General features: G+C 41.4%; 1 protein-coding gene across 1 annotated transcript; it reads left to right on the top strand.

The window, feature by feature from the left end:
* The first annotated feature begins 1,862 nt into the window (after window positions 1-1,862).
* Window positions 1,863-8,250, top strand: LOC129864211 (B-cell receptor CD22-like). The gene is made up of 11 exons (XM_055936915.1): window positions 1,863-1,959; window positions 2,242-2,589; window positions 2,774-2,992; window positions 3,152-3,484; window positions 3,596-3,826; window positions 5,708-5,916; window positions 6,289-6,343; window positions 6,548-6,638; window positions 6,744-6,798; window positions 6,880-7,115; window positions 8,187-8,250. The coding sequence occupies exons 1-11, from the start codon at window positions 1,905-1,907 to the stop codon at window positions 8,248-8,250; spliced, it is 1,896 nt and encodes a 631-aa protein (XP_055792890.1). The 5' UTR covers window positions 1,863-1,904.
* The last annotated feature ends 6,284 nt before the right edge of the window (window positions 8,251-14,534 follow it).

Below are 14,534 nucleotides of genomic sequence, written 5' to 3'. Positions count from 1 at the left end.
CAGCTATAGAGTGCACTACTTTGACTAGAGCCCTACCTGCTGCCCCTGATGGTTTGTATGTAGTTATTCACCAGCTATAGAGTGCACTACTTTGACTAGAGCCCTACCTGCTGCCCCTGATGGTTTGTATGTAGTTATTCACCAGCTATAGAGTGCACTACTTTGACTAGAACCCTACCTGCTGCCCCTGATGGTATGTATGTAGTTATTCACCAGCTATAGAGTGCACTACTTTGACTAGAGCCCTACCTGCTGCCCCTGATGGTTTGTATTTAGTTATTCACCAGCTATAGAGTGCACTACTTTGACTAGAGCCCTACCTGCTGCCCCTGATGGTTTGTATGTAGTTATTCACCAGCTATAGAGTGCACTACTTTGACTAGAGCCCTACCTGCTGCCCCTGATGGTTTGTATGTAGTTATTCACCAGCTATAGAGTGCACTACTTTGACTAGAGCCCTACCTGCTGCCCCTGATGGTTTGTATGTAGTTATTCACCAGCTATAGAGTGCACTACTTTGACTAGAGCCCTACCTGCTGCCCCTGATGGTTTGTATGTAGTTATTCGCCAGCTATAGAGTGCACTACTTTGACTAGAGCCCTACCTGCTGCCCCTGATGGTTTGTATGTAGTTATTCACCAGATATTGAGTGCACTACTTTGACTAGAGCCCTACCTGCTGCCCCTGATGGTTTGTATGTAGTTATTCACCAGCTATAGAGTGCACTACTTTGACTAGAGCCCTACCTGCTGCCCCTGATGGTTTGTATGTAGTTATTCACCAGCTATAGAGTGCACTACTTTGACTAGAGCCCTACCTGCTGTCCCTGATGGTTTGTATGTAGTTATTCACCAGCTATAGAGTGCACTACTTTGACTAGAGCCCTACCTGCTGCCCCTGATGGTTTGTATGTAGTTATTCACCAGCTATAGAGTGCACTACTTTGACTAGAGCCCTACCTGCTGCCCCTGATGGTTTGTATGTAGTTATTCACCAGCTATAGAGTGCACTACTTTGACTAGAGCCCTACCTGCTGCCCCTGATGGTTTGTATGTAGTTATTCACCAGCTATAGAGTGCACTACTTTGACTAGAGCCCTACCTGCTGCCCCTGATGGTTTGTATGTAGTTATTCACCAGCTATAGAGTGCACTACTTTGACTAGAGCCCTACCTGCTGCCCCTGATGGTATGTATGTAGTTATTCACCAGCTATAGAGTGCACTACTTTGACTAGAGCCCTACCTGCTGCCCCTGATGGTTTGTATGTAGTTATTCACCAGCTATAGAGTGCACTACTTTGACTAGAGCCCTACCTGCTGCCCCTGATGGTTTGTATGTAGTTATTCGCCAGCTATAGAGTGCACTACTTTGACTAGAGCCCTACCTGCTGCCCCTGATGGTTTGTATGTAGTTATTCACCAGCTATAGAGTGCACTACTTTGACTAGAGCCCTACCTGCTGCCCCTGATGGTTTGTATGTAGTTATTCACCAGCTATAGAGTGCACTACTTTGACTAGAGCCCTACCTGCTGCCCCTGATGGTTTGTATGTAGTTATTCGCCAGCTATAGAGTGCACTACTTTGACTAGAGCCCTACCTGCTGCCCCTGATGGTATGTATGTAGTTATTCACCAGCTACAGAGTGCACTACTTTGACTAGAGCCCTACCTGCTGCCCCTGATGGTTTGTATGTAGTTATTCACCAGCTATAGAGTGCACTACTTTGACTAGAGCCCTACCTGCTGCCCCTGATGGTTTGTATGTAGTTATTCACCAGCTATAGAGTGCACTACTTTGACTAGAGCCCTACCTGCTGCCCCTGATGGTTTGTATGTAGTTATTCACCAGCTATAGTGTGAGTTGTTGTTTATGTTTCTAAGACTGCAGGGTGGGAGATGCAACAATGGCCTTGAGAACAGCAGGAAGTGTGTTGGTGGTCTTTCTCTGGTCTGTAGCAGGTATGGTCTCATTCTTATCTTTTAGTTGCTCTGTTTATCAATCTATAGACATTTATTAAAGGATAAGAATCATGATGTTATTCTGGTGTTCTGTTAGATAACTATTTAAAGTGAAGTGGAGACTCCTTTCACACCTCACTGAGTGACGCTTTTCTGTGGTTTCCATTCACACTCAAATCAGGAACTATGGCAACAAAGTCTGGACAAACCCTACCTTCAGTGTGAGCCAATATACCTTGTCTTCATTCTTACACCATTGTGATGTGTGACTGTGTGTTTCAGTGGTACTGGGTCAGTATGACTGGAGTGTGACTTACACCACTCAGAGTATCTGTACCTTGAAGGGGTCAACAGTGAAGCTGACCTGCTCTTTCAGCTATCCCAGAGGTCATAACGTCACATCAACTTTCTGGTTCACTATAATGGAGGCTGGTGTAGAACCTGAAGATATAGGTCAGGACCCAGAGAATACAGGTCGTCTGGAGTATCATGGGGATAAGAAGAAAGAATGTACACTGTCAATCACAGACCTGAGAGAGAGAGACTCAGCTACGTACAAGTTCAGATTTATAACAGATCAGACTGGAGGGAGATATTATGGAGATCCTGGAGTCACTCTGTCTGTAACAGGTACAGTAATATGCTTTATACTGCTAGTCTGTTCAATTAATATCTACTGTCCATTTAGGTCTAGAAATTGGATTTGTATATATGAAACAGATTTAAGAATTAAATGAGTTTGAGAATGTCTTGCATCATGTGATTAAACTAGAGAACAGGTGATTCAGGGTTTTAATGATGTGATCTACTACAGCTCTGCAGGTGAAGGTGACTCCTTCACATTGGTCACAGTGGAAGACACTGACCTGTAGAACCACCAGCTGTCCTCTGACTGGTAACCCCACCTACATCTGGTACAAGAACGGACAGATAATAACTGAGAAGACTTCCACCTATTCAGTCTACTCTAATGCTAAGGACAGCTACTCTTGTGCTGTAAAGGGCCATGAGGATCTCCACTCTCCTGCAGTGTGTGAGTATGAATTCAACTCAGTATTCTAGTATAACTTTTCAGATATAATTATTCTATCTGCTAAACAGCTTCAGAGTTGTCTAACAAAACTGTATCACACGATTACTGAAGCTCATGATTCCACTATGTAAACCATGCCCTCTTGTCACTGTGTTTCAGGTGTTCAGGGTCAGAGCTGCAGCAGAGTGACTTACACCAAGAGGGGAATCTGTGTCTTAAAGGGGTCAACAGTGGACATATCCTGTACTTATGTTGGTCATTATTCCACCACATCAACATTCTGGTTTAGAAGTGATAAGTCGAACCCTGAAGACCTAACCACAGACCCAGGGTATGCAGGTCGTGTTGAGTACACTGGAACATACAAAGGTCCCTTCACCCTGAGATTCACAGACCTGAGAGAGGAGGACTCAGCTGAGTATCGCTTCACTTTTAAAACTCACAACTTTGAATGGGGTCATAGTTTCCCAGGAACAACTCTGTCTGTCACAGGTAATACTACCCTGTATGATACAACTGTATATCATAATGAATAACAGGAGAAAATAAATTAGCCATCCTGTTAACACAGAGGTGTATGTGGTTTTATGCATATTGTTTCAGGTCTGCAGGTGAAGGTGACTCCTGCTGCAGAGGGACAGAAAACACTGACCTGTAGCACCACCTGTACTCTGACTGACAACCCCACCTACATCTGGTACAAGAACGGACAACGTCTAGATGAGCCTGTTTCCCAACAACACTCTAGTAATTTGCTGGTTGTCTGGGATTCTTCTGTGAACATTTACTCCTGTGCTGTTGAAGGTCATGAGGGTCTCCACTCTCCTGTAGTTTGTGAGTATGAATGAAACTAGGATTCTACTTAGGAAGTATCAATCATTTAAGGTCAATGAGAAGGGTAATACTTCAATATTCATCATTACATAGAAATTACAGACAATGTCATAGATGTATGTACTCTGTCACAGGTAACACTGCACAGCACATTATACAGTGTTGAAGAGTCAGGAAATGAATCATTAATTCTAAACGATGTACTCTGTTTTTACTCCCCTTTAATTCAGGTTTTCAGGTGAAGGTGACTCCTAAACAGAACTCAGCGTATAAGACACTGACCTGTAGCACCACCTGTATTCTGACTGGTAACCCCACCTACATCTGGTACAAGAACGGACAGATCGTAACTGACAACACTTCCCCCTATTCAGTCTACTCTAATGCTGTAGACAGTTACTCCTGTGCTGTAAAAGGCCATGAGGATCTCCACTCTCCTGCAGTCTGTGAGTGTTAATTTAATACAGTATACTGTGTGTTGGTTTCACTTTGTCATTTGAGAACTTTTAGTATTTCTAGAAAGAACTGAGAATATAATCCTGTTGTCCTCTTGTTATGTCACTGTGTTTCAGGTGTTCAGGGTCAGAGCTGCAACAGTGTGACTTACACCAAGAGGACAATCTGTGTCTTGAAGGGGTCAACAGTGGACATATCCTGTACTTATGTTGGTTATTATTACACCACATCAACATTCTGGTTTAGAAGTGATAAGTCGACCCCTGAAGACCTAACCAGAGACCCAGGGTATGCAGGTCGTGTGGAGTACACTAGAACATACAGAGGTCCCTTCACCCTGAAAATCACAGATCTGAGAGAGGAGGACTCAGCTGAGTATCGCCTCACTTTTAAAACAAATTACTTTGAATGGGGTCATAGTTTCCCAGGAACAACTCTGTCTGTCACAGGTAATACTACACTGTATGATACAGCTGTATATCATAATGAATTACAGGAGAAATACATTAACCATCCTGTTACCACAGAGATGTATGTGGTTTTATACATATTGTTTCAGGTCTGCAGGTGAAGGTGATTCCTGCTGCAGAGGGACAGAAGACACTGACCTGTATCACCACCTGTACTCTGACTGACAACCCCACCTACATTTGGTACAAGAACGGACAGGTTGTAACTGAGAATAATTCCCTCTATTCAGTCCTCCCTAATGCTGTAGACAGCTACTACTGTGCTGTAAAAGGCCATGAGGACCTCAGCTCTCCTGCAGTGTGTGAGTACAGTACAATAATGGTACAGTATTCTACTTAGCAAGTATCATGTATTCAGGGAAAAGAGATGTTTTACTTTATCAATCATTTTAGACAAAATCCTTGTTTTACTCATTGATAATATTACTTTTACAAAATGGTTGGTATTTTACATCAGATAAACCAAAGACCTCAGTGTCAGTCAGTCCCTCTGGTGAAATATCGGAGGGCAGTTCAGTGACTCTGACCTGCAGCAGTGATGCCAACCCACCTGTCCAGAGTTACACCTGGTACAAGAAGAATGGAGGTGACTATCAGAGTATGACAGGACCAGAGCATGTCTTCAATCAAATCCAGTCATCTGACAGTGGAGAGTACTACTGTGAGTCCCAGAATGAGATGGGGACAGACAGGTCTAGGACCATAAACATGGATGTGAAGTGTGAGTAAAGTACAGCTCAGTGTTTGAATCATAAGGTAGCAAAACAATTATAATTAAATGAATTAGTCCTAAAGCATAACATCTCCAAATGAGTATTTGTTAATGTTTTGTGTTAGTTAGAGTTTTAGTTTAATGATATTAACAGAGAATATATTTTTGGCATGTCATTTGTAAATATACTAATGTCGTAAATATACTACTGTCCTACCCCTCTGACAAATTCTCCTTTACCAGATGGCCCAAAGAACACCTCAGTGTCAGTCAGTCCCTCTGGTGAAATAGTGGAGGGCAGTTCAGTGACTCTGACCTGCAGCAGTGATGCCAACCCACCTGTGGACAAATACACCTGGTACAAGAAGAATGGAGCTTCACTGACAGGATCTGAAAAGTCATACAATTTCACGACCATCAGCTCTGAGGACAGTGGAGAATACTACTGTGAGGCTGAGAATAAATATGGACGTCTCAACTCTTCTTCTGTGTCTGTGGACGTTCAGTGTTAGTACACCTAACCTCATCTTTTAATCAGAGGATCACATTTAAATGCATATTTCAATCACAAGTAAAACACTATTTACAACAATGTTGTTACATATTGTCCTCCAGATGACCCAAAGAACACCTCAGTGTCAGTCAGTCCCTCTGGTGAAATAGTGGAGGGCGGTTCAGTGACTCTGACCTGCAGCAGTGATGCCAACCCACCTGTGGACAAATACACCTGGTACTTTCAAAATGAGACTTTTCTAAATGGATTTGGACAGATCTACAACATAAGTAAGTTCAAGTCTAAGGACAATGGACATTACCACTGTGAGGCCCGGAATGGAAGAGGATCTAGGAACTCTACAGCTCTGATGATCATTTTACCAGGTGAAGTTTCATCTTTAATATTTCAATACAACATTATGTTACAAACGAATATTAATAATTATACTTTGGCTTATCGTACTTTGTTTTATATTTATATATACGTTGAGATTAGATCAGTTAACAAATGTTGTATTATTGTCCTGGACTATGTTAATTTTCAGTTTATAAAATGCCAGGACTCATGTCATCCATATTTTAATTTAGTGAAACAAACCTCAGCTCGGACTGCAGCTGTAGGAATCATAGTGGTTGTTCTGGTTCTCATCCTCTGTTTCTCTGGACTCATGTGGTTCAGGTGAGAGATTCTTTAAACGATTGTTTCACTCCAACTCTTTTTTATTAACTTAATTTGTTCATTGATTAATTCAAGAATAAATTATTTCATTAATGTGCAAACCAGGAAGAAGGTGTCCAAATCCACCTCTGACACAAGAGACACATCAGAGAATGTACAGGTGAGTCTGTTACTATCAGATTATGTGTATTGCTTTGTGGGACATTTCCACTCCTCATGTTGTCTGTCTTCTTCCCATCAGGGAGACTCTAGTCCAGTGTATGACAACATCTCAGGCATGGCCATGACCCCTACTGCAGCACAGACAGCGGCCACCGTCGACCAGGATGACGTTCACTACGCCAGCATCAACTTCTCTCGCTCCAAAAACCAGGAAGTGCCTCTGTACTCCACCGTCCAGCTGTGTAAACCCCAGAAACAGGAAGAGGATGTCCAGTACGATGCTGTGAAATTCAACTGGCCCAGTGCTGCCAACCGGTGAGCATATTATGCCATTAAAATAACATAGAGCCATTTCTAGAGCATTTTGAATACACCACAATAAAGCAGAAGTTGGCTTTTTTACAACCACATTTCTATTTTTTATGTAAATGTCATGTTATAGAAGGGTCCAGACACCTTTTATTGTGACTTCACTTGTTTTAGAGAAACTTTCCCCAACCAGTAATTCACTTCCTCATCCTCGTTGTGCAGTAGAGGCTCTGAAAAAACATGAACAAATGCTCCAAAAACACCCAAATACATATTTTAGAAACAGAAAGCCCTCAGTATAGTGATGCAGGTCTTTAGATGTAACAGTTGTACACATGAAAGTGTCATTCCAAACTTTATCCACAACGTTATATTCCATTGTGTGACTCGTGCTGTTTCCCCGTCCAACTGTTCCATTCTCAGTGTATCATGCTGCTAGAACGGACGAGAAGCATCGTTCAAGTCTCAACAACATGGAACATAACGTTGTGGATTAAGTTCTGAATGACACAACTTCATGTGTACAACATGTAAAGACCTGCATCACTGTAGACTACTTAGAGCTTTTTAGTTTCTAAAAGGATGTTTTGGGTGTTTTTGGAGCCACTTACTGAACAACGAGGATGAGGAAGTGAATAGATGGTTGGGGATAGTTTCTCATCAACAAAATCTGACCCTCCTATAACACACCATTTGCATATATATTTTATTAGATTTGGTTGTAAACAAGCTATATTCTTGATTACAGCTCATTCATATGCTGCTGCTTATTGGACGAGAAGACCATGATGTCATTAATAAACAAAAGAGTTGACCCCGAGTGGCCACTAGTGATGTAATTTCCTTAAACTACAAACACAACAATGGAAATCTCAAGACAATTCCTATGTCTATAATGAGAGAGTGGTGGTTTTGAGGAACTGTTTTGTGTTCCAAATTGAACCCTTATTCCTTATTTAGTTCACTACTTTTCACCAGAACCTTACAGGCCTTGGTCAAAGTAATGCACTATAAAGAGTATAAGAAGGTTTTTGAGGGGAAGCAGATTCTGTTTCATTTCTGTTTCTCTCTTCTCAGACCCACGGCAGCACAAGCAGCTGAGGACTCCTCTGTTCTCTACAGTACAGTCAACAAACCCTGAACCAGGAAGACCTGAACACAACAAGTTTGACAGAAACCCTGTATATCTGGACCTGTATAGTCCAACTAAGTGTTATAATAATATATCATGATATGCCACTTAGAAACACTTTGTGGATCCATCTTTCATGCCGGTGGCCCCATTGGGAATTGAACCCATACACCAGGCTCTACCAACACACAGGACTACTGTATTCACACTTAGTAGGAGAGCTGATCTAGGGTCAGCACCATGCTCTACCAACTGAGACACAGGACTACTGTATTCACACTTAGTTGGAGTGCTGATCTAGGGTCAGCACCATGCTCTACCAACACACAGGACTACTGTATTCACACTTAGTTGGAGTGCTGATCTAGGGTCAGTTTTGTCTTAAAAACAATGCTGTACTTGTCCTCTTGCTCAGTTGTGCACCGGGGCCTCCCACTCCTCTTTCTATTCTGGTTAGAGCCAGTTTGCGCTGTTCTGTGAAGGGAGTAGTACACAGCGTTGTACGAGATCTTCAGTTTCTTGGCAATTTCTCGCATGGAATAGAAAGAATCTCGCATTTCTCAGAACAAGAATAGACTGACGAGTTTCAGAAGAAAGTTATTTGTTTCTTGCCATTTTGAGCCTGTAATCAAACCCACAAATGCTGATGCTCCAGATACTCAACTAGTCTATAGAAGGCCAGTTGTATTGCTTCTTTAATCAGGACAACAGTTTTTAGCTGTGCTAACATAATTGCAAAAGGGTTTTCTAATGATCAATTAGCCTTATAAAATGCTAAACTTGGATTAGCTAACACAATGTGCCATTGGAACACAGGAGTGTTGGTTGCTGATAATGGGCCTCTGTACGCCCATGTAGATATTCCATAAAAAATCTGTTGTTTCCAGCTACAATAGTCATTTACAACATTAACAATGTCTACACTGTATTTCTGATAACTGTATTTCTGACCCCAAACTTTTGAACGGTAGTGTGTGTGTATATATATATATTATTCTTATTTACATTTTTCATGAAAAAAATATATACACTTATAATCAAATTTATGAGATTATGTATGAAGGCTAAGAACATTAAAAAAATATATTCTATTCTGTTTCTATTATATTACATTATACAGTACTGTACCATTCTATTACGTTATACAGTCCTGTACTATTCTATTACATTCTACAGTCCTGTACTATTCTATTACATTCTACAGTCCTGTATTATTCTATTATGTTATACAGTACTGTACTATTCTATTACATTCTACAGTCCTGTACTATTCTATTACATTCTACAGTACTGTACTATTCTATTACATTCTACAGTCCTGTACTATTCTATTACATTCTACAGTCCTGTACTATTCTATGACGTTATACAGTCCTGTACTATTCTATGACGTTATACAGTACTGTACTATTCTACTACATTCTACAGTCCTGTAATATTCTATTACATTCTACAGTCCTGTACTATTCTATGACGTTATACAGTACTGTACTATTCTACTACATTATACAGTACTGTACTATTCTACTACATTCTACAGTCCTGTACTATTCTATTACATTATACAGTCCTGTACTATTCTATGACGTTATACAGTACTGTACTATTCTATTACATTCTACAGTCCTGTACTATTCTATGACGTTATACAGTACTATTCTATAACGTTATACAGTACTGTACTATTCTATGACGTTATACAGTACTGTACAATGATACACATAATATACAGTGCATTCAGAAAAGTCTTCAGACCCCTTGACTTTTTCCACATGTTGTTACGTTACAGCCGTATTCTAAAATGGATTAAATAAAAACACATCTTAACTAATCTACACATAATGCATCACAATAACAAATCAAAAACAGGTTTTTAGACATTTTTGTCAAACGTATTAAATATAAAAAACAGAAATACCTCATTTACATAAGTATTCAGCCCCTTTGCTATGAGAGTTGAAATTGAGATCAGGTGCATCATGTTTCCATTCATCATCCTTGAGATGTTTCTACAACTTGATTGGAGTCCACCTGTGGTAAATTCAATTGATTGGACATGATTTGGAAAGGCCCACACCTGTCTATAAGGTCCCACAGTTGACAGTGCATGTCAGAGCAAAAACCTAGCCATGAGGTCGAAGGAATTATATGTAGAGCTCTGAGACAGGATTGTGTTGAGGCACAGATCTGGAGAAGGGTACCAAACAACACAGTGGCTCATTTTTAAATGGAATAAGTTTGGAACAACCAAGACTGTCCGCCCGGCCAAACTGAGCAATCGGGGGAGAAGGGCTTTGGTCAGGGAGGTGCTTAAGAACCCGATGGTCACTCTGACAGAGCTCCAGAGTTCCTCTGTGGAGATGGAAGAACCTTCCAGAAGGACAACCATCTCTGCAGCACTCCACCAACCAGGGCTTTATGGTAGAGTTTCCAGATGGAAGCCACTCCTCAGTAAAAGGCACATAACAGCGCACTTGGAGTTTACCAAAAAGCACCCAAAGGACTTTGACCACGAGAAACAAGATTCTCCTGGAGTTTGCCAAAAAGCACCTAAAGGACTCTGACCACGAGAAACAAGATTCTCAGGTCTGATGAAACCAACATTCAACTTTTTGGCTTGAATGCCAAGCGTCACGTCTGGAGGAAACCTGGCACCATCCCTACGGTGAAGCATGGAGGTGGCAGTATCATGCTGTTGCGGTGTTTTTCAGCAGCAGAGACTCTGAGACTAGTTAGGATCGAGGGGAAGATGAACGGAGCAAATCACAGAGAGATTCTTGATGAAAACCTGCTCCAGAGCGCTCAGGTCCTGGCTGGCGAGATGGTTCACCTTCCAACAGGACAACGAGCCTAAGCACACAGCTAAGACAACGCAGGAGTGGCTTCGGGACAAATCTCTGAATGTTCTTGAGTGGCCGAGCTGCTCTGGACTTGAACCTGGTCATACATCTTTGGAGAGACCTGAAAATAGCTGTGCAGCGACGCTCCCCAACCAACCTCACAGAGATTGAGAGGATCTGCAGAGAAGAATAGGAGAAACTCCCCAAATACAGGTGCCAAGCTTGTGTCATCATACCCTAGAAGACTCAAGGCTGTAAACACTACCATAGGTGCTTCAACAAAGTACTGAGTAAAGGGTCTGAATACTTGTGTAAATGTGATATTTCAGTTTTTGCTTTGTCATTATGGGGTATAATGTGTGGATTGATGAGGGAAAAAACAATTTCATTCATTTTAGAATAAGGCTGTAACGTAACAAAATGTGGAAAAAGCCTAGGGGTCTGAATACTTTCTGAATGCACTGTATATACAGTACCAGTCAAAACTTTTGACACACCTACTCATTCAAGGGTTTTTCTTTATTTTTACTATTTTCTACATTGTAGAATAATAGTGAAGACATCAAAACTATGAAATAACACATATAGAACCATGTAGTAACCAAAAAAGTGTAAAAATATATTTTATATTTGAGATTCTTCAAAGTAGCCACCCTTTGCCTTGACGACAGCTTTGCACACTCTTGGCATTCTCTCAACCAGCTTCACCTGGAATGCTTTTTCAACAATCTTGAAGGAGTTCCCACAAATGCTGAGCACTCGTTGGTTGCTTTTCCTTCACTCTATGTTCCAACTCATCCCAAACCATCTCAATTGGGTTGAGGTGGGGGTGATTGTGGAGGCCAGGTCATCTGATGCAGCACTCCATCACTCTCCTTCTTGTTCAAATAGCCCTTACACAGCCTGGAGGTGTGTTGGGTCATTGTCCTGTTGAAAAACAAATGATAGTCCTACTAAGCACAAACCAGATAGGATGGCGTAACGCTGCAGAATGCATATATTTAATATGTTTTATGTCACATAAAATTAAACTTGTTATATTTTATATGAAGGCTAAGAACATTCTAAATATGTTTTAATTACTTCTTGATGTTTGCTCTCAGGAACAATACATTTCTTATATTCTGTTTATATTCTATTACATTATATAGCACTGTACTATTCTACAGTACACAGCACTGTTTCTATTCTATTACAGTATACAGTACTATTCTATTACAGTATACAGTACTTTTCTATTAAGTATACAGTACTGTTTCTATTCTATTACAGTATACAGTACTGTTAGATGATACATAATATATGTTTACTTGGTATGTTCATATACATATATTATTGGTTTTATGACAAAGTTATGGTAATACTTTGCCTCAGTGTCCTGATGCAACGTCTCTCATCGCGTTTATAAAAATACTGGAAACTGTTAAGTGTGGATTGTGTTTAATAAACTGTTCAGATGAAACTTCATTGTTATTGTTTTCACCTTGTTATAACAGTATCTTCAAAGTAGCTTTTAAAATCCCACCTCTTGTACTGTACATACAGTAACTGTTAGGTTGATATTGACTCACGGACACTAGAGAAGCTTAACCAAGTTGAATTCTTCCCAAAGGTTCTGTACAGCTGTAATCAGACAGCAAAACATTTCTCACCATCAGTTATATACATCCCACTTTAGGACACTCCTCCTTCTCTCTCCAATCCTTACATCTTATGGTTCAACAGGAAGAAGGTAACCAGATACTAAACCCTGATTACTCCCTTAAGGGGAACTGACCTCACCTCCTGACCTCAACCCCTCCTTCCCCTAGTCCACAGATGTCCATCTGTCTCCCCCATCTCAACCGTTGCTCAACCTTCCACCCAACACATTCCAAAGCTATCTGTCTTCCCACAGAGAACATTAACTTCTGACACACAACCCACAGAGAACCGTTAACTTCTGACACGCAACCCACAGAGAACATTAACTTCTGACACACAACCCACAGAGAACCGTTAACTTCTGACACACAACCCACAGAGAACCGTTAACTTCTGACACACAACCCACAGAGAACCGTTAACTTCTGACACACAACCCACAGAGAACCGTTAACTTCTGACACACAACCCACAGAGAACATTAACTTCTGACACACAACCCACAGAGAACGTTAACTTCTGACACACAACCCACAGAGAACCATTAACTTCTGACACACAACCCACAGAGAACATTAACTTCTGACACACAACCCACAGAGAACCGTTAACTTCTGACACACAACCCACAGAGAACATTAACTTCTGACACACAACCCACAGAGAACCGTTAACTTCTGACACACAACCCACAGAGAACCGTTAACTTCTGACACACAACCCACAGAGAACATTAACTTCTGACACACAACCCACAGAGAACCGTTAACTTCTGACACATAACCCACAGAGAACATTAACTTCTGACACACAACCCACAGAGAACGTTAACTTCTGACACACAACCAACAGAGAGCCATTACCTTCTGACACACAACCCACAGAGAACGTTAACTTCTGACACACAACCAACAGAGAACCGTTACCTTCTGACACACAACCCACAGAGAACCGTTACCTTCTGACACACAACCCACAGAGAACCGTTACCTTCTGACACACAACCCACAGAGAACCATTAACTTCTGACACACAACCCACAGAGAACCGTTAACTTCTGACACATAACCCACAGAGAACATTAACTTCTGACACACAACCCACAGAGAACGTTAACTTCTGACACACAAACAACAGAGAGCCGTTAACTTCTGACACACAACCCACAGAGAACCGTTACCTTCTGACACACAACCCACAGAGAACATTAACTTCTGACACAACCCACAGAGAACCGTTAACTTCTGACACATAACCCACAGAGAACATTAACTTCTGACACACAACCCACAGAGAACCGTTACCTTCTGACACACAACCCACAGAGAACATTAACTTCTGACACACAACCCACAGAGAACCGTTAACTTCTGACACATAACCCACAGAGAACATTAACTTCTGACACACAACCCACAGAGAACGTTAACTTCTGACACACAACCCACAGAGAACATTAACTTCTGACACACAACCCACAGAGAACCGTTAACTTCTGACACACAACCCACAGAGAACGTTAACTTCTGACACACAACCAACAGAGAACCGTTACCTTCTGACACACAGCCCACAGAGAACGTTAACTTCTGACACACAACCCACAGAGAACCGTTACCTTCTGACACACAACCCACAGAGAACCGTTACCTTCTGACACACAACCCACAGAGAACCGTTAACTTCTGACACACAACCCACAGACAACCGTTACCTTCTGACACACAACCCACAGAGAACCGTTACCTTCTGACACACAACCCACAGAGAACCGTTAACTTCTGACACACAACCCACAGAGAACCGTTA

This window comes from Salvelinus fontinalis, chromosome 10 (genome assembly GCF_029448725.1).
Source record: "Salvelinus fontinalis isolate EN_2023a chromosome 10, ASM2944872v1, whole genome shotgun sequence".
NCBI lineage: Eukaryota > Metazoa > Chordata > Actinopteri > Salmoniformes > Salmonidae > Salvelinus > Salvelinus fontinalis.
Note: the sequence above shows the minus strand (reverse complement) of the source record. Positions and strands in the feature narration are given on the sequence as shown.